This window comes from Panthera pardus, unplaced genomic scaffold, assembly GCF_024362965.1.
Source record: "Panthera pardus isolate Hobbes unplaced genomic scaffold, ASM2436296v1 HiC_scaffold_13, whole genome shotgun sequence".
In the NCBI taxonomy this organism is placed as follows: Eukaryota; Metazoa; Chordata; class Mammalia; order Carnivora; family Felidae; genus Panthera; species Panthera pardus.
In genome coordinates this window covers 117,041,938-117,059,552 of record NW_026526688.1, presented here as the reverse complement: position 1 = coordinate 117,059,552, position 17,615 = coordinate 117,041,938, and the positions used below count along the sequence as shown (strand labels likewise).

Sequence of the window (17,615 nt, the reverse complement as noted above, 5' to 3'; positions counted from 1 at the left end):
TTTATTTATATTAAAAGAAAAGGAAGCAAACCCTGAGAAACTTAACAACAGAAAACAAACTGAGGGTTGTTGGAGGGGAGATGAGTGGGAGATGGGCTAAATGGGTGATGGATATTTTTTTTTAAATTTTTTAACATTTATTCATTTTTGAGAGATAAAGTGCAAACAGAAGAGGGTCAGAGAGAGAGGGAGACACAGAATCTGAAGCAGGCTCCAGGCTCCAAGCTGTCAGCAAAGAGCCCGATGCGGGGCTCGAACGCACAAACCACGAGATCATGACCTGAGCAGAAGTCGGAAGCCTAACCGACTGAGCCACCCAGGCACCCCTGGGTGATGGATATTAAGGGGGACACTTGTGATGAGTACTTCGTGTTATATGCAAGTGATGAATCACTAAATTCAATTCCTGAAACCAATTTTACCATATATGTTAACTAGACTCTAAATAAAAATTTGAAATGTATTAAATAAGTAAATAAATGAATGAATGAATGAATGAAAGTGTAGATGTATTTTTTAGTTTTCTTTTTTTTTAATTTTTTTAATGTTTATTTATTTTTGAGAGAGAGACGGCAGGGAGGGGGGAGGGAAGGACAGAGAGACATGGAGACACAGAATTGGAAGCAAGCTCCAGGCTCTGAGCTGTTGCACAGAGCCCTATGCAGGTCTCCAACCCACAAACCGTGAGATCATGACCTGAGCCAAAGTCGGAGGCTCAACTGACTGAGCCACCCAGGTGCTCCTTTAGTTTTCCTTTATTGTGGTAAAATATACATAAGGTAAAACTTGCCGTTTAATGTACAATTCAGTGGCATTAAGTACATCCACAATATTGTATAACCATTACTATTCTCCATTTCCAGATTCCATTTTCATTAGATATATATTTTTTAGAATATATATTAAGAAAAGGAATTCTCTAGTAATGATTTATACCCATTCTTGGAATTAACTTCTTATGGAAGTTTCTACTATAGTTATACAGTGCATTTTCTTTTAATATTTATTTATTTGAGCGAGAGAGCACATGCACGCAGGTGCACGTGAGTGGGGGAGGGGCAGAGAGCAAGAATCCCTGATAGCGAGAAGCCCTACACCAGGCCTGAAGTCAGGAACCTGAGTTCATGACGTTAAGTCAAAACCAAGAAGAGTCAAACACTTAACCAACAGAGCCACCCAGGTGCCCCACAGTGTATTTTCAAGATGAACTAACCCAACAATAACATCAGAATAATCTAAAAGAGTTCTATTATATAGTCAATTAATTTATTTCAGTTTGTTTTTAACTACAAATCAAGCTCTTTTAAAAAACAGATCTACCGTATCAACTCCCTGAATGATTAACAAAGACTTTCCACTTCCGTAAAATATTTTAACTGCTGTCCATAGTGGTCTGTATGTTGAGTCTGGCAGAAAACTCTGGAAAGAAGTCCACACTTTGCTTCTACCAGTTAAGTTTTAGCTTTATCATGAATCAGGTATGTTTATTCCCAAAGCACTTATGCCAACCGTATCGGTGGTTGTAATTATGAGATTTATAAAATATTATATAAGGCAATGATTTTACCAGTATAAAAAAATTATTTCTGTAAAACTGACTTCAATGTTTTGAAAGAATTCAATAAAACAGTTTGCTAAACATATCTGCTGTCAAATTAGGCCTGAGTAAAAAAAAATAGTTAAAGATGAGGAAAAAAAACCATACAAATCTACAGTTATGCATGTAGATTGCTCTGCATAGTGAGGAAAGAGGATTTTAGATATGAAAGGTCAGGGACAGCCTCTGATAAAACTTTAGTAAATTGTTATTTTTTTAATGTTTGTTTACTTATTTTGAGAGAGAGAGAGAGAGAGAACACAAGCAGGGACAGAGGCAGAGAGAGAGGGAGAGAAAACCCCAACCAGGCTCCATGCTCATTGTGGAGCCCAATGCAGGGCTCGATCTCACAACTGTGAGATCATGACCTGAGCGCAAATCAAGAGAAGGATGCTTAACCGATTGAGCCACCCAGGCACCCCAAGTTTTAGTAAATTCTGGGATGAAGTGTGGGAGCAACTCATTCAAATATTTAGAAGAGGAGAAGTCCTGGGAAGAAGATAGGAAGTGCCAATAATCTGAGGTATGATTGTGCTTAAAATGGTTAAGGAAGACAGTAAGAAAGCCCTGTGTTTAGAGCAGAGTGAAGAAAGAATGTTAGGAGATGAGATTAGAGAAGCAAGCAGCCACAGGCCAGTCACAAGGGACTCTAAGGGCCATCCTTTTACTTTGAGATAAGAAGCCATTAGAGGGTTCTGGACCAAACAGTACAGATTAGGAAGATTGCTCTTTCTGCTGTGTAGGGAAAAGATCATAAAGGAAGAAGTGGAGTCAGGAAATCCAGTCTTTGTAGATGAAATACAATGAGGGCCAAGATAAATGGTAGCTGTATGGAGGTAGTGACAAATGGTCAATTTTGGATATTTTTAGAAAGCAGAACTAAAAGGAATTACCAAAGAAAAAAGTTAAAAACAAAACCCAGTAAAGATCAGACCTATATAAAATTTAAAGTATCAAAGAATGAAAAAGGAATAGCTGGCAATATTAAGTAACAATTTAAATTATAGTACAATCAATTAAGCAGTCACCTAAATATTTATCACTGTAATTTTTTTTTTAAGTTTCATAAAAAGGTGTCAAATGGCCGACTAATAGTGTACAGCCATTATTTACTTTATAACAAAGTGGTTTCCAAACTTGAAAATTTAATTAGAAAAGATTAAATCGAGTTTCCTTAAGAGAATTTTTATGTTAAAACTGGAGATATAAAATTTATAAACAATCATAGTTCTATATAAATTCACCAGAAAATTTATAATTTCTTTATTAAATATTAGCTTTAAGGAAAAACAGAGAATAATGATAAAATATAATGACAAATTTTAAAGTTCAATTTGGCTTCTCCAAATCTAGTACTCTCCAGTTTAATTTAGTTTTCCTTGACTAATTTTGATTTAGGAATTTACAAAAGCAAAGAAATTAATCTAAAAATATCTTAGTCAAAGCCTATCATTCCATCTCTGTAAACATTAGAGGATCATAATAACACTTTACATTTTGTAAAAGCAATCTTTGTGACTTAGCTTTTCCTTCATCGGAGACAGTGGTATACCTTCCATGTAATTAGGTTTCTTCTCCATATAAACCAATTCATTTGTTTTTAAAACCTAAAAGAATGTCACAAATTGTGATCTATTAAGCAAAAAAGAAAAAGAAAGTGGTTTGTGAATTAAAGTTTCTCCTGTTCTTTTTTAATTAAAGATACACTCTTACAGCAGGGGGAGATTCTAGTCACTTCTATTTTACCCAGACTTCAGAAATAAATGATAAAAAAGAGGTGAAAACTCAAACTGGTAAGGTTCATTTTATACATACCGCCCATCAAGAATGAAAAAGAAATACCTAAGGTATGAGATCTTTTTAATCTAGAGATACATTAAAGCACTAATGGGCCTAAAAAATGATTGTGAATTAAAAACAAACAAAATATCAAGAAATTTTAAGCATGAGAAAATTATGACAACACACTTGGTAAGCAAATACAATAAATCTACAGATTAACAATAAAACATTTTAAATAACTCTCTTGCCTTCCAAGAAAGAACCATACCCAGTCCCTTCAACTTTTTGTATAATTAAAAATAGAATATTGAAAAAAAAAAGAAAAATATACTCTTTTGTTATTTATTTAACAAAAAACTTTTTGGTCCAAAAGAAAATAAAAACTCTAAGAATATTCAGAGAACAATGAAAATAAGAACACTCAAAATTTATAAGAAGAAATTAGGTAAATTAGGAAAAACATCCCATTTGGAATCAGCACTAAGTTCAAATTCCAGTTTTGGAATTCATATACTGCATCACCTTGGGAAAGGACATTATTTTGTATATTTTCTTCCATAAAATGTAGAAAATCTAAGCTGTTGTAAGGATTAAATAAAGCAATATATTAAAAATCATTTAATAAAAATAAGGGATCATTCTTAAGAAATATTAATTGTCATCCCTCCACTCCCCTAAAACCTTTTCCATGGAATGTAGACAAAGTTATATTCACAGGCAAACCTAGGTCCTTACATGCTTTCATCTCTCAAAAATAAATAAATAAACATGAATTAATAATTTAGAAAATTACTGAACATTCTTAAACTAATACTGACAGTTATTTTATGTTTAATGTGTATGACTCTACTGAGAAATCAATGCAGCCAGGCACAGATATACACAATATAAAATGCACTAAAAATAACATGAAAGGGATGTGGATATACATGCACACACATACACATACATACTTAATCCTAACAGTTTTCTATAAACACATCTATTCTTATGGTAAAGATGGGGCCTCAAATGCATTTGTAATTAATTTCTTTTTTTTATTTCTTTTTTATTTATTTTTAATTTTTTTCTAACGTTTATTTATTTTTGAGACAAAGAGAGACAAAGCATGAACGGGGGAGGGGCAGAGAGAGAGGGAGACACAGAATCGGAAGCAGGCTCCGAGCCATCAGGCCAGAGCCCGACGCGGGGCTCGAACTCACGGACCGCGAGATCGTGACCTGAGCTGAAGTCGGACGCTCAACCGACTGAGCCACCCAGGCGCCCCTGTAATTAATTTTTTATGACAAATGCATTTACCTTTCTTTCTAGTTCTCATAAAGCGTTTTCACTTCTATTGTGTTTAAATTAAACTTAAATAACCATTTTTTAAAAACATTTGGAACAGAAAGGAAGCAAATACATAAATAAAATTCCTTTATTTCTGAAATGAGACTCACTCAATTCAAGTATATTAACCAAATTATCAATAATTAAAAACAATGCCCAACTTTATGAAGCATTTCTCTTCACAGAAAACAGAAACCTCGGTCAAAGATAAGCACTGATTTCATGTTTCAACATACAGGTTAACCTACACCAAGATAAAGAACATAAAAAGAGAAAACCAAAAATACTCAAAAACAAGATAAGCACCCTGTAGACTCAATATGGGACAAAAATGCCTGTTAGGCAAAAGCAAGATGGCCATATGATTTATTGCACATACTAGAATATTTCTGAGACTCCTAATCAAGAGGAAAAACAGCCAACAGAAATCAATCCTGAGACAACCCATGCAAATGAGGGTTTTAAAGTAGTTGTTACAAATATGTTCAAGGACTTTTAAAAAATATGGTTATGATTCATGAACATGTGGAAATCTCAGTTAAGGAAGAAAAAAAAAGCCTACAAAACTATCAGAACAAAAGAACCAAATGAGGAAGTAAATGAAAAGTCAGATGGGTTTAATAGCAGCATTTGGATATGGCAAAAAAAAAAAAAATCACAGAAGTAGAAATTAAAACAACAGAAATTATCCTGTCTGAAGAACAATAAGGGATAAAGACTGAAAAGACATAAAGAGAGCTTTAGTGAACTGTGAGATAATAAAAAGTGGTTAAAAATATGTATTAGGAGTCTCAAAAGGAAGGTGAGAGAGAATGGGATGAAAAAAAATGGCAAATAATTATGCAAATGTGTAAAAACATGAACGTACAGGTCTACAAAGTTCAGTATATTCTAAGCAGGATAAATATAAAAGAAAGGATACTACTTAGTATATCAGAGAAAAATTGCTGAAAATCAAAAATGAGAAAATCTTTAAAATAGTCTGAGAAAAACAACATATACTCTGGGTAACAACACATTAACTGCTGACTTCTCTTCAGAAACAGTGGAGACCAAAAGAAAATGGAACATCTTTGTAAAGATCCCTTTAACTCAAAATTCTATATCCAGTGAAACTACACTTCCAAAAAACAGGTCAGAAAAGACAATATCAGATCAATGAAATGGAGAGAATTCATCACCAGCAGAACTACACTGCAAAAAAATGCTGAAGTCGGGGAGCCTGGGTGGCTTAGTTGGTTGAGGTCTTGATTTTGGCTCAGGTCATGATCCCAGGGTTGTGGGACTGAGCCCCGCATTGGGGCTCAGCACAGAGCCTCCTTAAAATTCTCTCCCTCTGTCTCTCTCTCTAAAAATTTTTAAAAAATAATAAGCTATAAAAAAATGCTAAAGCATTCAAGTTGAAGGTAAAGGACACCAAATGGCAACTACAGATCTTCTGTTTCTGTTTTCTGTAATAAAATATATGGGTATGGACAAGGCAAATATGTGGGTAAATGTAAATGAATACGTGTGTGCACGCACGCTTCTCCTAATTTCTTTAAAAAAATTTTTTTTAATGTTTTTATTTATTTTTGACAGAAAGAGAGAGAGAGAGAGAGAGCGAGCATGAGCGGGGGAGGAGCAGAGAGAGAGGAAGACACAGAATCCCAAGCAGGCTCCAGGCTCTGAGCTGTCAGCATAGAGCCCCACGCGGGGCTCGAACTCACGGACTGTGAGATCATGACCTGAGCTGAAGTCGGATGCTTAACCGACTGAGCCACCCAGGTGCCCCACTTCTCGTAATTTCTTTAGAAGACATTTTATTATTTAAGACAATACGAAACAAAAGCACAAAGAATGGATGGAGGTTCTGGGAGCAACAGGCTCTCTCCTACAACTGCGGGTGGAAGCGCAAAGTGACACAGCCACTTTGGTAAACAGTGTCACAGGTTCTCATGATATTAAGCATACAATTACCATCTGACCCAGTAACCCTATTCCTAGATATATCCCTAAGAGAAATGAAAACCTATGTTCACACAAGAACTTGTATATAACTGTTCACAGCAACTTTATTTGTATCAGCGCGACTGGAAGGAAACCCAAATTTTCATTCAGTACATCAATAAACTGTGGTGTTATCTATACAACGGAACACTATTCAGCAATCAAATGAAACAAAGCATACTGATTACACACAATATGCAGGAATCTCCAAAGCATTATGCAAAGAATAGATATGTACACATAACAGAAATGTACACACGACTCTAAAGAAACAGAATAGCAGTTGTTGAAAAACTCCAGAATTTTAAGTATAAATATTTTCTCCCTCTAAAATAAGCTATTGTAATGGAAAAATTAGTATTAAAAACTTAGACACGAACCTAACATAGAATATAACAAGATCTTCTTAGTAATCTGTAGAAAAAAATTAAAATGCTGTTGTTATCTGGATTATTTCCACCAGGCTACAACACAAAGGGAGGGTAGCATATCATCAGCTGTGGATTTTTTGTTTTTATTTTTAGATAAAAACCAGTAGCATAAATGTAATGCCGTATCTCTTTGCTCATATTATTTAAAAGGAAGAAGATACTAGAAAATGGCCACATGCTTGAAATTTTGTCCAAAGGCGGCAAAAAGAAAAAGGAAAAGGTAAAAAAAAAAAAGTTTCCAATTCTATGGGATTTAACCAAAGGAAATAATGCACAAAGCTCTCACTCCAGCACTATAGCTGCTGCTCTCACAGAGCTAAATATGTGCACAACGGGCCTCAAACAAAATCTGTGGGAAGCAAGAACATAACGTTTTTAACGATATCTTACAAGCATTCACAAGAAACAACAGCTCCATTCCACAACACTCATTATATTTTCTGCATCACAAATAGAGGCTCTAGCTCAGAATTAATAGTTTGAATACTTTCAGTTTACTCAGATCTCTAAAAGATTTTGTTTTCCACACTGGTCTGCACATCCATGCTTCATAGTACACAGTCTGATGAACTTAGTAACCCTCATTTTATTGACCTTTCCTTCTCCATTACCCTTTTCTACTAATTCTACTCTTATCAACACCTGTACTAAAAATATACATTAATATCATGAAAAATAATGGAAATTAACACACAACAAAATAAGAAATACCAAACAAGGTAATTCTACACAGAGGCCTATTTGTATTGTATCAGAAAAACCTCCTGGAAAAGACCTTGGTAGATTTTCTTCCCCCAAAATACAAATATTCATTGCCATTTCACAAGAAACTTTATGACCAGTAAAGTGAAAATCATTCGGGTGCCTTAAACACAGCAGAAATTCAAATAATGTTTCTAACCTGATCTTAACTGGAAGCATTTAACAGAATGGCTAAAAACTCAGGTTTGGGGTCAGACAGACAGACCTCCAATGAAGTTCCAGCTCCATCATCTAAGAGCTACCCTAGAAAACTTAAAAATGTGCCATGTCCCCAAGAAATCTACTTCGTAATCCTTTAATTAAACTGTGTTTCCTTCAGCACTATCTTTGAAGACAATTTATTTAGGTCTTTCCACTTTAAAGGAAAGCTGAAAATAATGAATTAAAAATATTTCCGGGGCACCTGGGTGGCTCGGTCGGTTAAGAGTCTGGCTTGGTTTCTGCTCAGGACGTGATCACATGACATGATCTCAGATTTGTAAGGTTAAACCCCGCATCAGGCTCTGCACTGACAGTGTGGAGCCTGCTTGGAATTATCTCTCCCTCTCTCTCTTTGCTCCTTCCTCTCATTCTCTCTCAAAATAAATAAACATTTAAAGCAAAAATAAAAATATTTCCTAGAACAACCAAAATTTATGAGATGGGAAAAATGCTAGGGATCATTTACCGATTAGAGGATAAATTCTGCACCTTTAGAGTTGGGGACAGTAAAGCTTCCAGAGCTTATAAGACTTTCCCAAGGTCAGCTAACTAACAAACACAAGAGAGGATTTTAGAATTTAGGCCTCCCGTACCCTTCACCGTACCACAAGAGTATCACTGAAACCTAAAAAACACTGGAAGAGGTCAAGGTTTAAAAAAGAAGCAAAATATTCCCAGTGATGTAATTCTATTCTTAATTATAGTACATTTTACTCAATTTGTCCCTGTTCCTCAAACTACCTCTTCCCACACCCCATCCCTACACACCCATGCCTATTGAAGTACCTATTAGTGAAATCAAAGGAATGAAGATCAAAAAAACCATCCTTTTACTGGGACCTCTAATCATAATTAACTCACTGATGCCTACATTATTTAAGAGCAAAGGGTCGGCACTCCCAGAGAGTAACACTGTCCAAGGCCACAGATACATTCAACTACCCCAGTATTTTTCAGAGGAGTGGTGGGATGCAGTGAACAGCACAGGCTCTGGAGACCAACTGGATTCCAGTGGCTCCATGTATGACTTTAGACAAGTTACTAACCAAGAATCCCCCCTCCCCAGTGCCTCAGTTCCTTAATCTGAAAAAAAGGTAGGGGAGACACTATCACATTTTGCCTGAGCTTATGTAAATAAGCTAAACAGATATCCCAAAAGAAACACTCAGCATAATTACTAAACATGCAGTAGTTGTTACAGAAATGTGAGAGCATTTAGGATGACAGTGGTGATATACCAGCCCCCTTCTGGGCCAACGAGCCCATGCACAGAAAAGCAAACTGAACTCTATTCTCGCTGGTTCTAAAGGATAACACACATATTTTCCTTTAAGATTTCTATGCTATTCTCTATTTTTTTCTCCCTAAATAACAGTATTAAATTGTGTTTTAAAAAGTAAGGAAATCAAACACCATGTAAATTTCCTTATTTTTAAGATCATAATTGTATGGACACTAGGTGTCCATTCAGCAAATGAAAATTTGAGTCAAAGAGATTTGGTTTTCACATGTTTATAACTGCCTTGAAAGACATTGAAGAACTATACAGTTTTATATGACTTTTAAATTTCTCTAAAAGTAAGCTGAAATTCTACATATATGAAATACAGATAAATTCTGATACTTCTAAGATCAGTACAGTGCTGGCCTTTGAAAAAGTCCCCAAAAGTCCTCATTTTCAATAATTCCCTTTTTACTCATGTAATTTATTCATCCCAGAATGTATCTAAACCAATATAATTGTTCTGATTTCAATTTTTGTTTTCTAATTTTTTGTTTTTAAAAACTGCAAAATCACTGCATATGCTACAGTTTAAAAATAGAACAGACAATTGTTTTCATTTATTTAAAGATCAAACAAAAAAATCTTTAACAGTCTGCAAGTTGAAGTAGCTTGTAGGCCTAAATTACCTCCTATGAGGTTACTTCACCTGACATAAGGTCCTCAGGAATCACTGGCATTCTGAAGAGGTTCAAACATCTGTCTGGTGAGTATGTGAAGCTCTACATTATAGAAGGTGGTTAATTTAACCCAAGGAGAAATTACACATGCCCTCGCATTTCAATTTTCTTAAAAAGCTCTGAACTTGGTTATTTCATAACCAAGCACTATTATCCCTAATGGCCAAGGCATTCTCTAGTAACAATTTAGGAGCCCTGGGAGTCTTATTAACTCTTTCAGGCCATTAAGGTACCATTAAGAGCATTAGAGCCTGGAACCTAATTACAGGGTATTAAAAGGTCTTAGTGCTCTCCAGGTGTTAATGAGCCAGCCAAAGTGACTGATTTTCTACCAGGGAACACAAGAAATTTGTTTTTAAATGTTATTTAGACTTTTCTTTTTGGAGTTTCACCATGGCTATTTCTGTTTCAGAAGAAAAAACTGGAAGATTTAAATAATAAGATTAAAATTACAGAAATACAGCCAGCAATCACAGTTTCTAACTGAAATACATTCTCTGATGCAATGGCTAGTTTTAGTTCAGTCATGTCAAAGTTAAAACTACAAAATATTAGAACAGGTCATTACAGTCTGCACATATGTTCATCTGGATCAAAGAAGTGATTTCATAATACAACAACCCTAAAACCTCCTTGTAGAATTGTAATAATTCTCCAAAAAATTTTAAAAATATGTATGGAAATAAAGAAGAACATACTGTCAGTAAATTAAACCAGACTTCTTTTTTTCAAAAAAGAAAACATAGGTACTGATCATGTCAAAAAACAGCTTCTTTTTTCTTAAGGTAGTGGAAATTAATGAGGGATTATTTTTTAAATGTCTAAACAACACTGAAAATGACAAAAATTTCCTTATAAATTTCTGTATTACACACATCCTCAGAAAACTACCGAATTGATAAAAATTATAGATAGCTATCCCTTCCCCTACATGATTTTAACCTTTCTTCCTATTGATCTAATAAAAATTCCAAGAAGTAAAGACAACAAATATTTACACTTTATTTACAAGTTATATATTTTACAATAAATATTTACACTTTATTTACAAGTTATAAAATCACTTACTCCTTTGTGATAAAATCCCAACTTATACACAGTAATTTTTTTAAGTTATTGCATTAGGTATTTTAAAGTTATTTAAGTAGAAAGTGACCCCCAAAAAGACCTTTCTGACATGTATGGACTCAGAATCAATCTCCCAACCACTTCATGTAAAAATTTTTGGAAAATGTACACCAGCCAACAATGAAAACAAAAAAGAGGACATGAAAGAATCTAAGAAAAAACAGAACTATTAACCCAGGGCAATGAAAAGAAACCCCGTGATGATCGCTGTGCAGCAAGCTATTCTCTTGTGTCCATAATTAATATGATAAAGGAGGTGAATAATAGTATTATTCACATAAACACTATGAATGTTATTTGTTATTTTTCAATTTTCAGACTCAAGAGACAAAATATGAAAACAGTTAAAGAACAGAATTCAAATATGATAAAATTAGCCACTGTGGAGCTACTGTACAGGCCAGAGAAACTGGTCTGAAAAGGACAGAGAAGTAGTGCAGAAACTTCCATGTCCTGGTTTTGTACTGGGCAATCACAATTTATTGTTCAAAAGTAATGAAGTGATAAATAATGCCCAAAATATAATAATTAGAGCTATTAACATAATTGAAGAAGAAATACAGTAACATAATTTAAAAATGTATAAGAAATTAAATTCCTAAGTTTTTGAAGCAGCAACTTGAGTCAAAAGGAAAGACAAAATTAAGAAATACAATGCTTGAGTAGAGAAGCGACTGTGCAGGGGAACTAAAAACATACAAGGAAGAAGATACGAGAAGTCAGACTGGCGTGAGAAGTGGGAAGGAGAATTGTACTTTTTATTTTGTATTTTTACATTTCTGAGTTTTTATTTCCAAGCATATGATTATTTTTATAATTAAAAATGCCATCCAAAACACTGTGTTTGTGATTCTGGAAGGTTAGATGTGGAAGGGACACATAATGAAATGTTTAAATGTTGCTTAATTTATGATTAAATATTGTTAATTTTCAAAGATGTAGAGAGAGAACAGCAACAAACTTGATTATCTGTTAGCTAATATTTATTTAATCATATGGGTCCAAATACACATTTTTATCTTACTGAAATAAAATCACAAGTTGTGATAATAGGTATTTCATCTAATCTAGAAATCAAGAAATTGATTCCTTTATTTGTTTGTAAGGTCTCCTCTCTCCTGCCAAAGGTCAATTTTTAATCTGGAACATATAAAATAAGCCACATGCTTACAATACTTAGGCTCTTACTGAACTACACAGTAGGTACCTTGAGAAGATAAATTATTATAATAGAAGACTATTAAATATCATAATCAAATCATATGAACTGTTTTTGTTTTGTTTTGTTTTTTTTTAATTCCTTCACAAATTTAGGAAGTTTTCCACCCCTGCAATTATGGAGCATCTCTCAGTTCTCATCCCCTCTAATGCCCCACTTTAGTAGGTGGTAATGAAAACACAAACAACAAACACACCAGGCTAAATAATGAAGAAAAAAAAGTAAAATTAAGAATGACTTCTGTCAGGGGCACCTGAGTGGCTCAGTTGGTTGAGCATCCAACTCTTGGTTTTGGATCAGGTCATGATCTCTAGTTCATGGGTTCAAGCACCACATCGGGCTCCATGCTGACCATGTGGAGCCTACTTGGGATTCTCTATGTCCCTTCCCCCCGCTTCTCTTTCTCTCTAATAAATAAATAAAGCTTTAAAAAAAAAAAAGAATGATTTCTGTCAATTAACATTTGCTCAAGCAGCAGGACAACAAAATCTGTCTTTTGTCTGAAATAGTTGAGAGAACAGCTGGATCATGTTTGAGAGATACAACAAGTATAAATAAAAACTTGAGCTTAAATTAAAAATAATTAATTAATAATTATTATGACTCTGCCACATAGAGTCATCTAGTATTCCATGATTTATAATTTAAAAAAGTTCTACTATGATTTCTTCAGCCTTTGTGCCTGTATCTATTTTTTTCTTGGGTCACTATAAAAAGAAGAGAGAAAAGAAAATTCAATACAGATACGTAGAATATATCACAATAAGGTGAAGGCAAAAGGAATTAAGAATAAAACATTTCAAACTCTTAAAACTATAGAATAACTTACTCTACAAAATCTACATATATGATTACTTAAGGTACTACCCAGAGTGAACAATATGCAAATATCCTTAAAGTAAATAATATCCATTTCCCCCCATATTCCTTACTCATTCAGGAAATAAATACAAAACACAATGTCAGCACATCATTTCAGAGCAAAATATGTCAATAGTACTCAACAAGTTCTTGTAATTATTCTGGTCTGATGTCACCCAACCTAAATAAGCTTCAGTATTCCTTCCGGTGTGTCTTTTTGTACAAACATACACAAAAAGAATTTAGAAGATGCCAAAGTGCAAAGTCATCTCCATTCAGGAAACAAATAGAATTAAAGTAAAGAAAGAGAACTTTTCATTCTAACCCCTAGCAAACTCAAGAGAAACATGAGGTACTTATTAGCCTTATGTAATCTTGTTTCAGTAATACTGCTAGTTACAAAAACCACGAATTACTACAATCAAGTATTAACTGCTTAGTACGATATTATAGATAGACAATGGACTTTATAATCAGACAGAAATGAGTTCAAATCATAGTTCTACTATGTAATGGATGTGCAAACTTGAGCAAATTATTTAAATCCCTAGAGCACCTTTTAAATTAAGAATAATAATATGTACTAGAACAGGTACAAGTGCTTGGCATATGATGAGAGTTCACAAAGTTAAATCACTTCTGGAACAGAACTGGGCTAAAGAATAGTTTATTCCACGTAACACATAGTTTCATTCAGGCACTCAGCCTCTCCAGTGTATAGGGGGCATCCCTTAGCAGAGATTCATAACTTCAGTATGTCATATCACCAATCAGTTAGTTACATGATTTGTTTTGACTGGCTGTTGCACCATTATTTTATCAGTTCTCATTTGAGGAGCAGTTAATGCATTAAAGAATGTTTAACAGTGTATTTTGCTTCTCTTACATACATATATATGAGAAATATACTAAAGAAACCCAGGACAAAATAAAAGACAGACAAGAAATATATATGGTTATGAACTAAAGCCTCATATTTTAATTGTAGTTTTAGGTTTTAGTTTTGCCTCTGAGGTTATTTGTACTTCACCTTATCAGATCCTTTCCTTCTCAATTACACTCAAGAATGGCATAAAATCTCTTGCTGTTCCATGTGCAAGAAAAGGTTTTAAATGCACATAAAATAAGAGAGGTTAACACTTAAGTGTTAATGAGTTCCCATCTATTCAGAAATGGCATATTTTCTAACTGAGGCCTAGAAGAAACCAGGAACGCGGAAAGAATGAAACTGAAAGAAAAAAGGTTAGAAAAATAGGGGGAAAAATAGAGAGTAATAACAGTGGCCATATATTCAACACTTGATATGACAGCCAGATGCTTTAAGTGAATCATCTCTTACTGTGGACAAGCTCACAAGTAGATATAATTATCTCCCTTAATGGGTGACCAAACTGAAATTCACAAAGGTTAGATAATCTACCCCAAATCACTCAGAAAGTAGCACAGCCAGAACTCAAACTGAGGTGTGTCTGACTCCAAAGAAAGTCCACTCTTTATCATAGCAAGCTATTTCTAGAACTTAAATTTCTAGGACATCAAAATTTTGTCAAAGGACAGTTATCTTTCCCTCCATTTTTGCAACACAGGACAAAAACTAGATACAGAAACAGCGTATGTCCTTGATGAACATGCCTTCCTTAGTTTTCTACTTACTCAGATGAACAAGAGAAATTTAAGCAAAAAAAAAGGAAGGAAGGAGGGAGGGAACCTACAGACTGTATTTCTTAGTCTGAGGTACCACCTGTCTATCTAGCCTTTTCTCTTTCTTGTTCTTCCTAGCAATATGACACAACTCAGATATAATCATAATAGATTCTCCTTTATAATCTGTGGATGAAGGGAATAAAAAAATAAAACACATAGATTTAACTTTCAAATATACACATTCTGTTTTACATGAGCCCCCTTTAGATGCTAAGAATTTGAATGACATACTGATTTACTTCTGATTCTGGAAAGTTACAGACTTACCATGAAACTTTGAGGCTTCAGGGTCATTCACATTGATAGCAATTATTTTCCAGTCTGTTTCACCCTGGTCAATAAGAGCCAAAATTCCAAGGATCTTCACACGAATAACCTCTCCACAAGAAAGAACCTTTAAAGAGAAAAGAAATTCAGCATTTTCAAGGCTTTGGAGAAATCTACTCATATATCAGAAAATACATATGAAAGGTTAAAAGCATTACAGAATGAAAATTAATAAAGCTTTAATAATTAAAGATAATATAAAAATAGTCTATAAAGCCTATTATGATATCCCTTTTAAAATTAAGTATCTTGATTCCTTTTTAGAAACTAAAGTTATTTATAGATCTTGAAATTTAATGTACTAGGCCTAGAAACTCCTACTAAACAGAAAATAAACCCATGCATATCATTACATAGTATAAACCTGGATTTTGCTGCTTGGGGATAAAATAGAGAGCTGAGAATCCTCTTAAAATGGTGTTTTGCAAAACACATTTATCAGTTACAAGTGAAAAGTAAATTTTTAACATATTAGAATACAGCCTTAAGATAATGAATGACACTGGAAGAATTAATATGTTAAAAATACAGATAAAACAGGTTTCATAAAATGCCTTAACAAGATTTTAAAGGAAACCAAGAAATTGCATGATGTTGAAGCAGATGTTCCATGCATTAAAGAAAGTTATTTCAGTGGTTCCTTCAAAGTTGCCAATGCCAAGTTTATATGCATGCATCCTTCCTATATCCTGTTGGCCCTACAGAATTTCACTGCAAGCTAAAATTTGAACACATGCTTCAGAACAAATTCCTTCATGATTCAAAATGCAGCTTTACATTTGGAAAGCAAGGTACGCAAAAGAAAGTCACTTTTGTGTCTTGAAATTTGAGAAGGAAAAAAACCCAGATCTGAAACCATAAAGTCAAATAAGTCCTTTCAGAACATTTGCAAAATGAATCTAAAATCTTAATATAAATCTACAGGAATTTGTAATTAGTTACAACCTAATTACACACAACAGATTAGTACGATTTTATAAAGTAAACTGAAATCTCACTTGTAGGGCAATATGCACAATTATATTAACCAGACTCTCATATGTCTACGCTCTATTAAGTACCCATCACTATGTTAAACACTATGTATCTAAAAAAACCCCTGTTCTCAAAGTTTTCCGATCTTGCTGGGGAGACTTACACACCTCATGCCAGGAGATCCTTTATAAAACAAAAGTGTTCAAATTTGAAGTTATCACATAATTACTAGTGTAAGGCTGGCCACACTGGTTAGCTCAGTTATAAATTAGATTATTGATTCTTGACCAGAGGTAATTTTGCCCTCTTGAGACTATCTGACATTGTCTGGAGACAATTTTCGTTGTCAAAAACAGGGAGATATTACTAGCATCTAATGGGAAGAAGCCAGGGATACTGAAAAGGACAGTCCACTGTAACAGAATTATCCATCCAAAATGTCAATGGTGCCAATAGAGGACCCTGCAGAAGCTGTTGGTGGCAGGGGGAATTCCGAGGAATCATATAGTTTTAAAAAGCACCTTGTAGGGGAGGAGTCAAGATGGTGGAGGAGTAGGGATACCAGAATTTCCCTCATCCCTCAAAGGCAGTACTATTGAGGTCAGAATACTTGGAATTCCAGGAATCCAGGCTACAAACTGACAGAGGCATCTCCAGGGGTATACGGAGACAGCTTGGTGGGACAGAGCCTTATAGTTTCTGATTTGATTTTTGGTCAATTCTTAATATATATATATATATATATATATATATATATATATATATATATTCTTTTTCTTTTTTTTCTCTGTTCTGGTTGTTTGTTTAATCAGGCATTTTTACTCTGTTCTTTTTACACCTTTTCTGTATCTCCTTCTTCTTTATTTTCCTCTTTCTCTTTGTGGATTAAACCCAATAGTTTCTTTGATTCTCTGCCTGGTCTTTTTCTCCACTCCTATCATCTCTCTCTGTTTGGGATACGGTTTCTCTTCCCCCCATCCTTCTCATTTCCAAGTTTACTTCAACAAACCAATCAAAGCACACCTGGTGGATGATCCAATCCACCACTACAAGGAGTGAGATAAAGCAGCCAAGACACAGGAACAGAGTGCACGTAACACACTCCAAAAACCCCTTCTGAACTGCCAGGCCCTGAACAGTGTATGACCCCTTTTTAATACAGTAGTACTCACAGGTACAGGACACATAACAAGCTATTAAAACATGTAAAGGACATAAAACTAGCTAAAATGACAAAATCAAAGAATTCTCAAAAGAAATTCCAGGAAGAACTGACAGCCAGAGAATTGCTCAAAACAGATACAATATATCTGATCAAGAATTTATAATAATAGTCGTAAAACTAATA

The 17,615-nt window shown here is 34.3% G+C and overlaps 1 protein-coding gene across 2 annotated transcripts in view; it reads right to left on the bottom strand.

The window, feature by feature from the left end:
• PPA2 (inorganic pyrophosphatase 2) overlaps positions 1-17,615 on the bottom strand; it is an 88,097-nt gene that overhangs the window by 31,080 nt on the left and 39,402 nt on the right. For both annotated transcript variants that reach the window (XM_019416411.2, XM_019416401.2), the window contains one exon: positions 15,233-15,359. In XM_019416411.2, the coding sequence (XP_019271956.1) occupies positions 15,233-15,359 (127 nt within the window). The remainder of the gene's footprint in view (positions 1-15,232; positions 15,360-17,615) is intronic.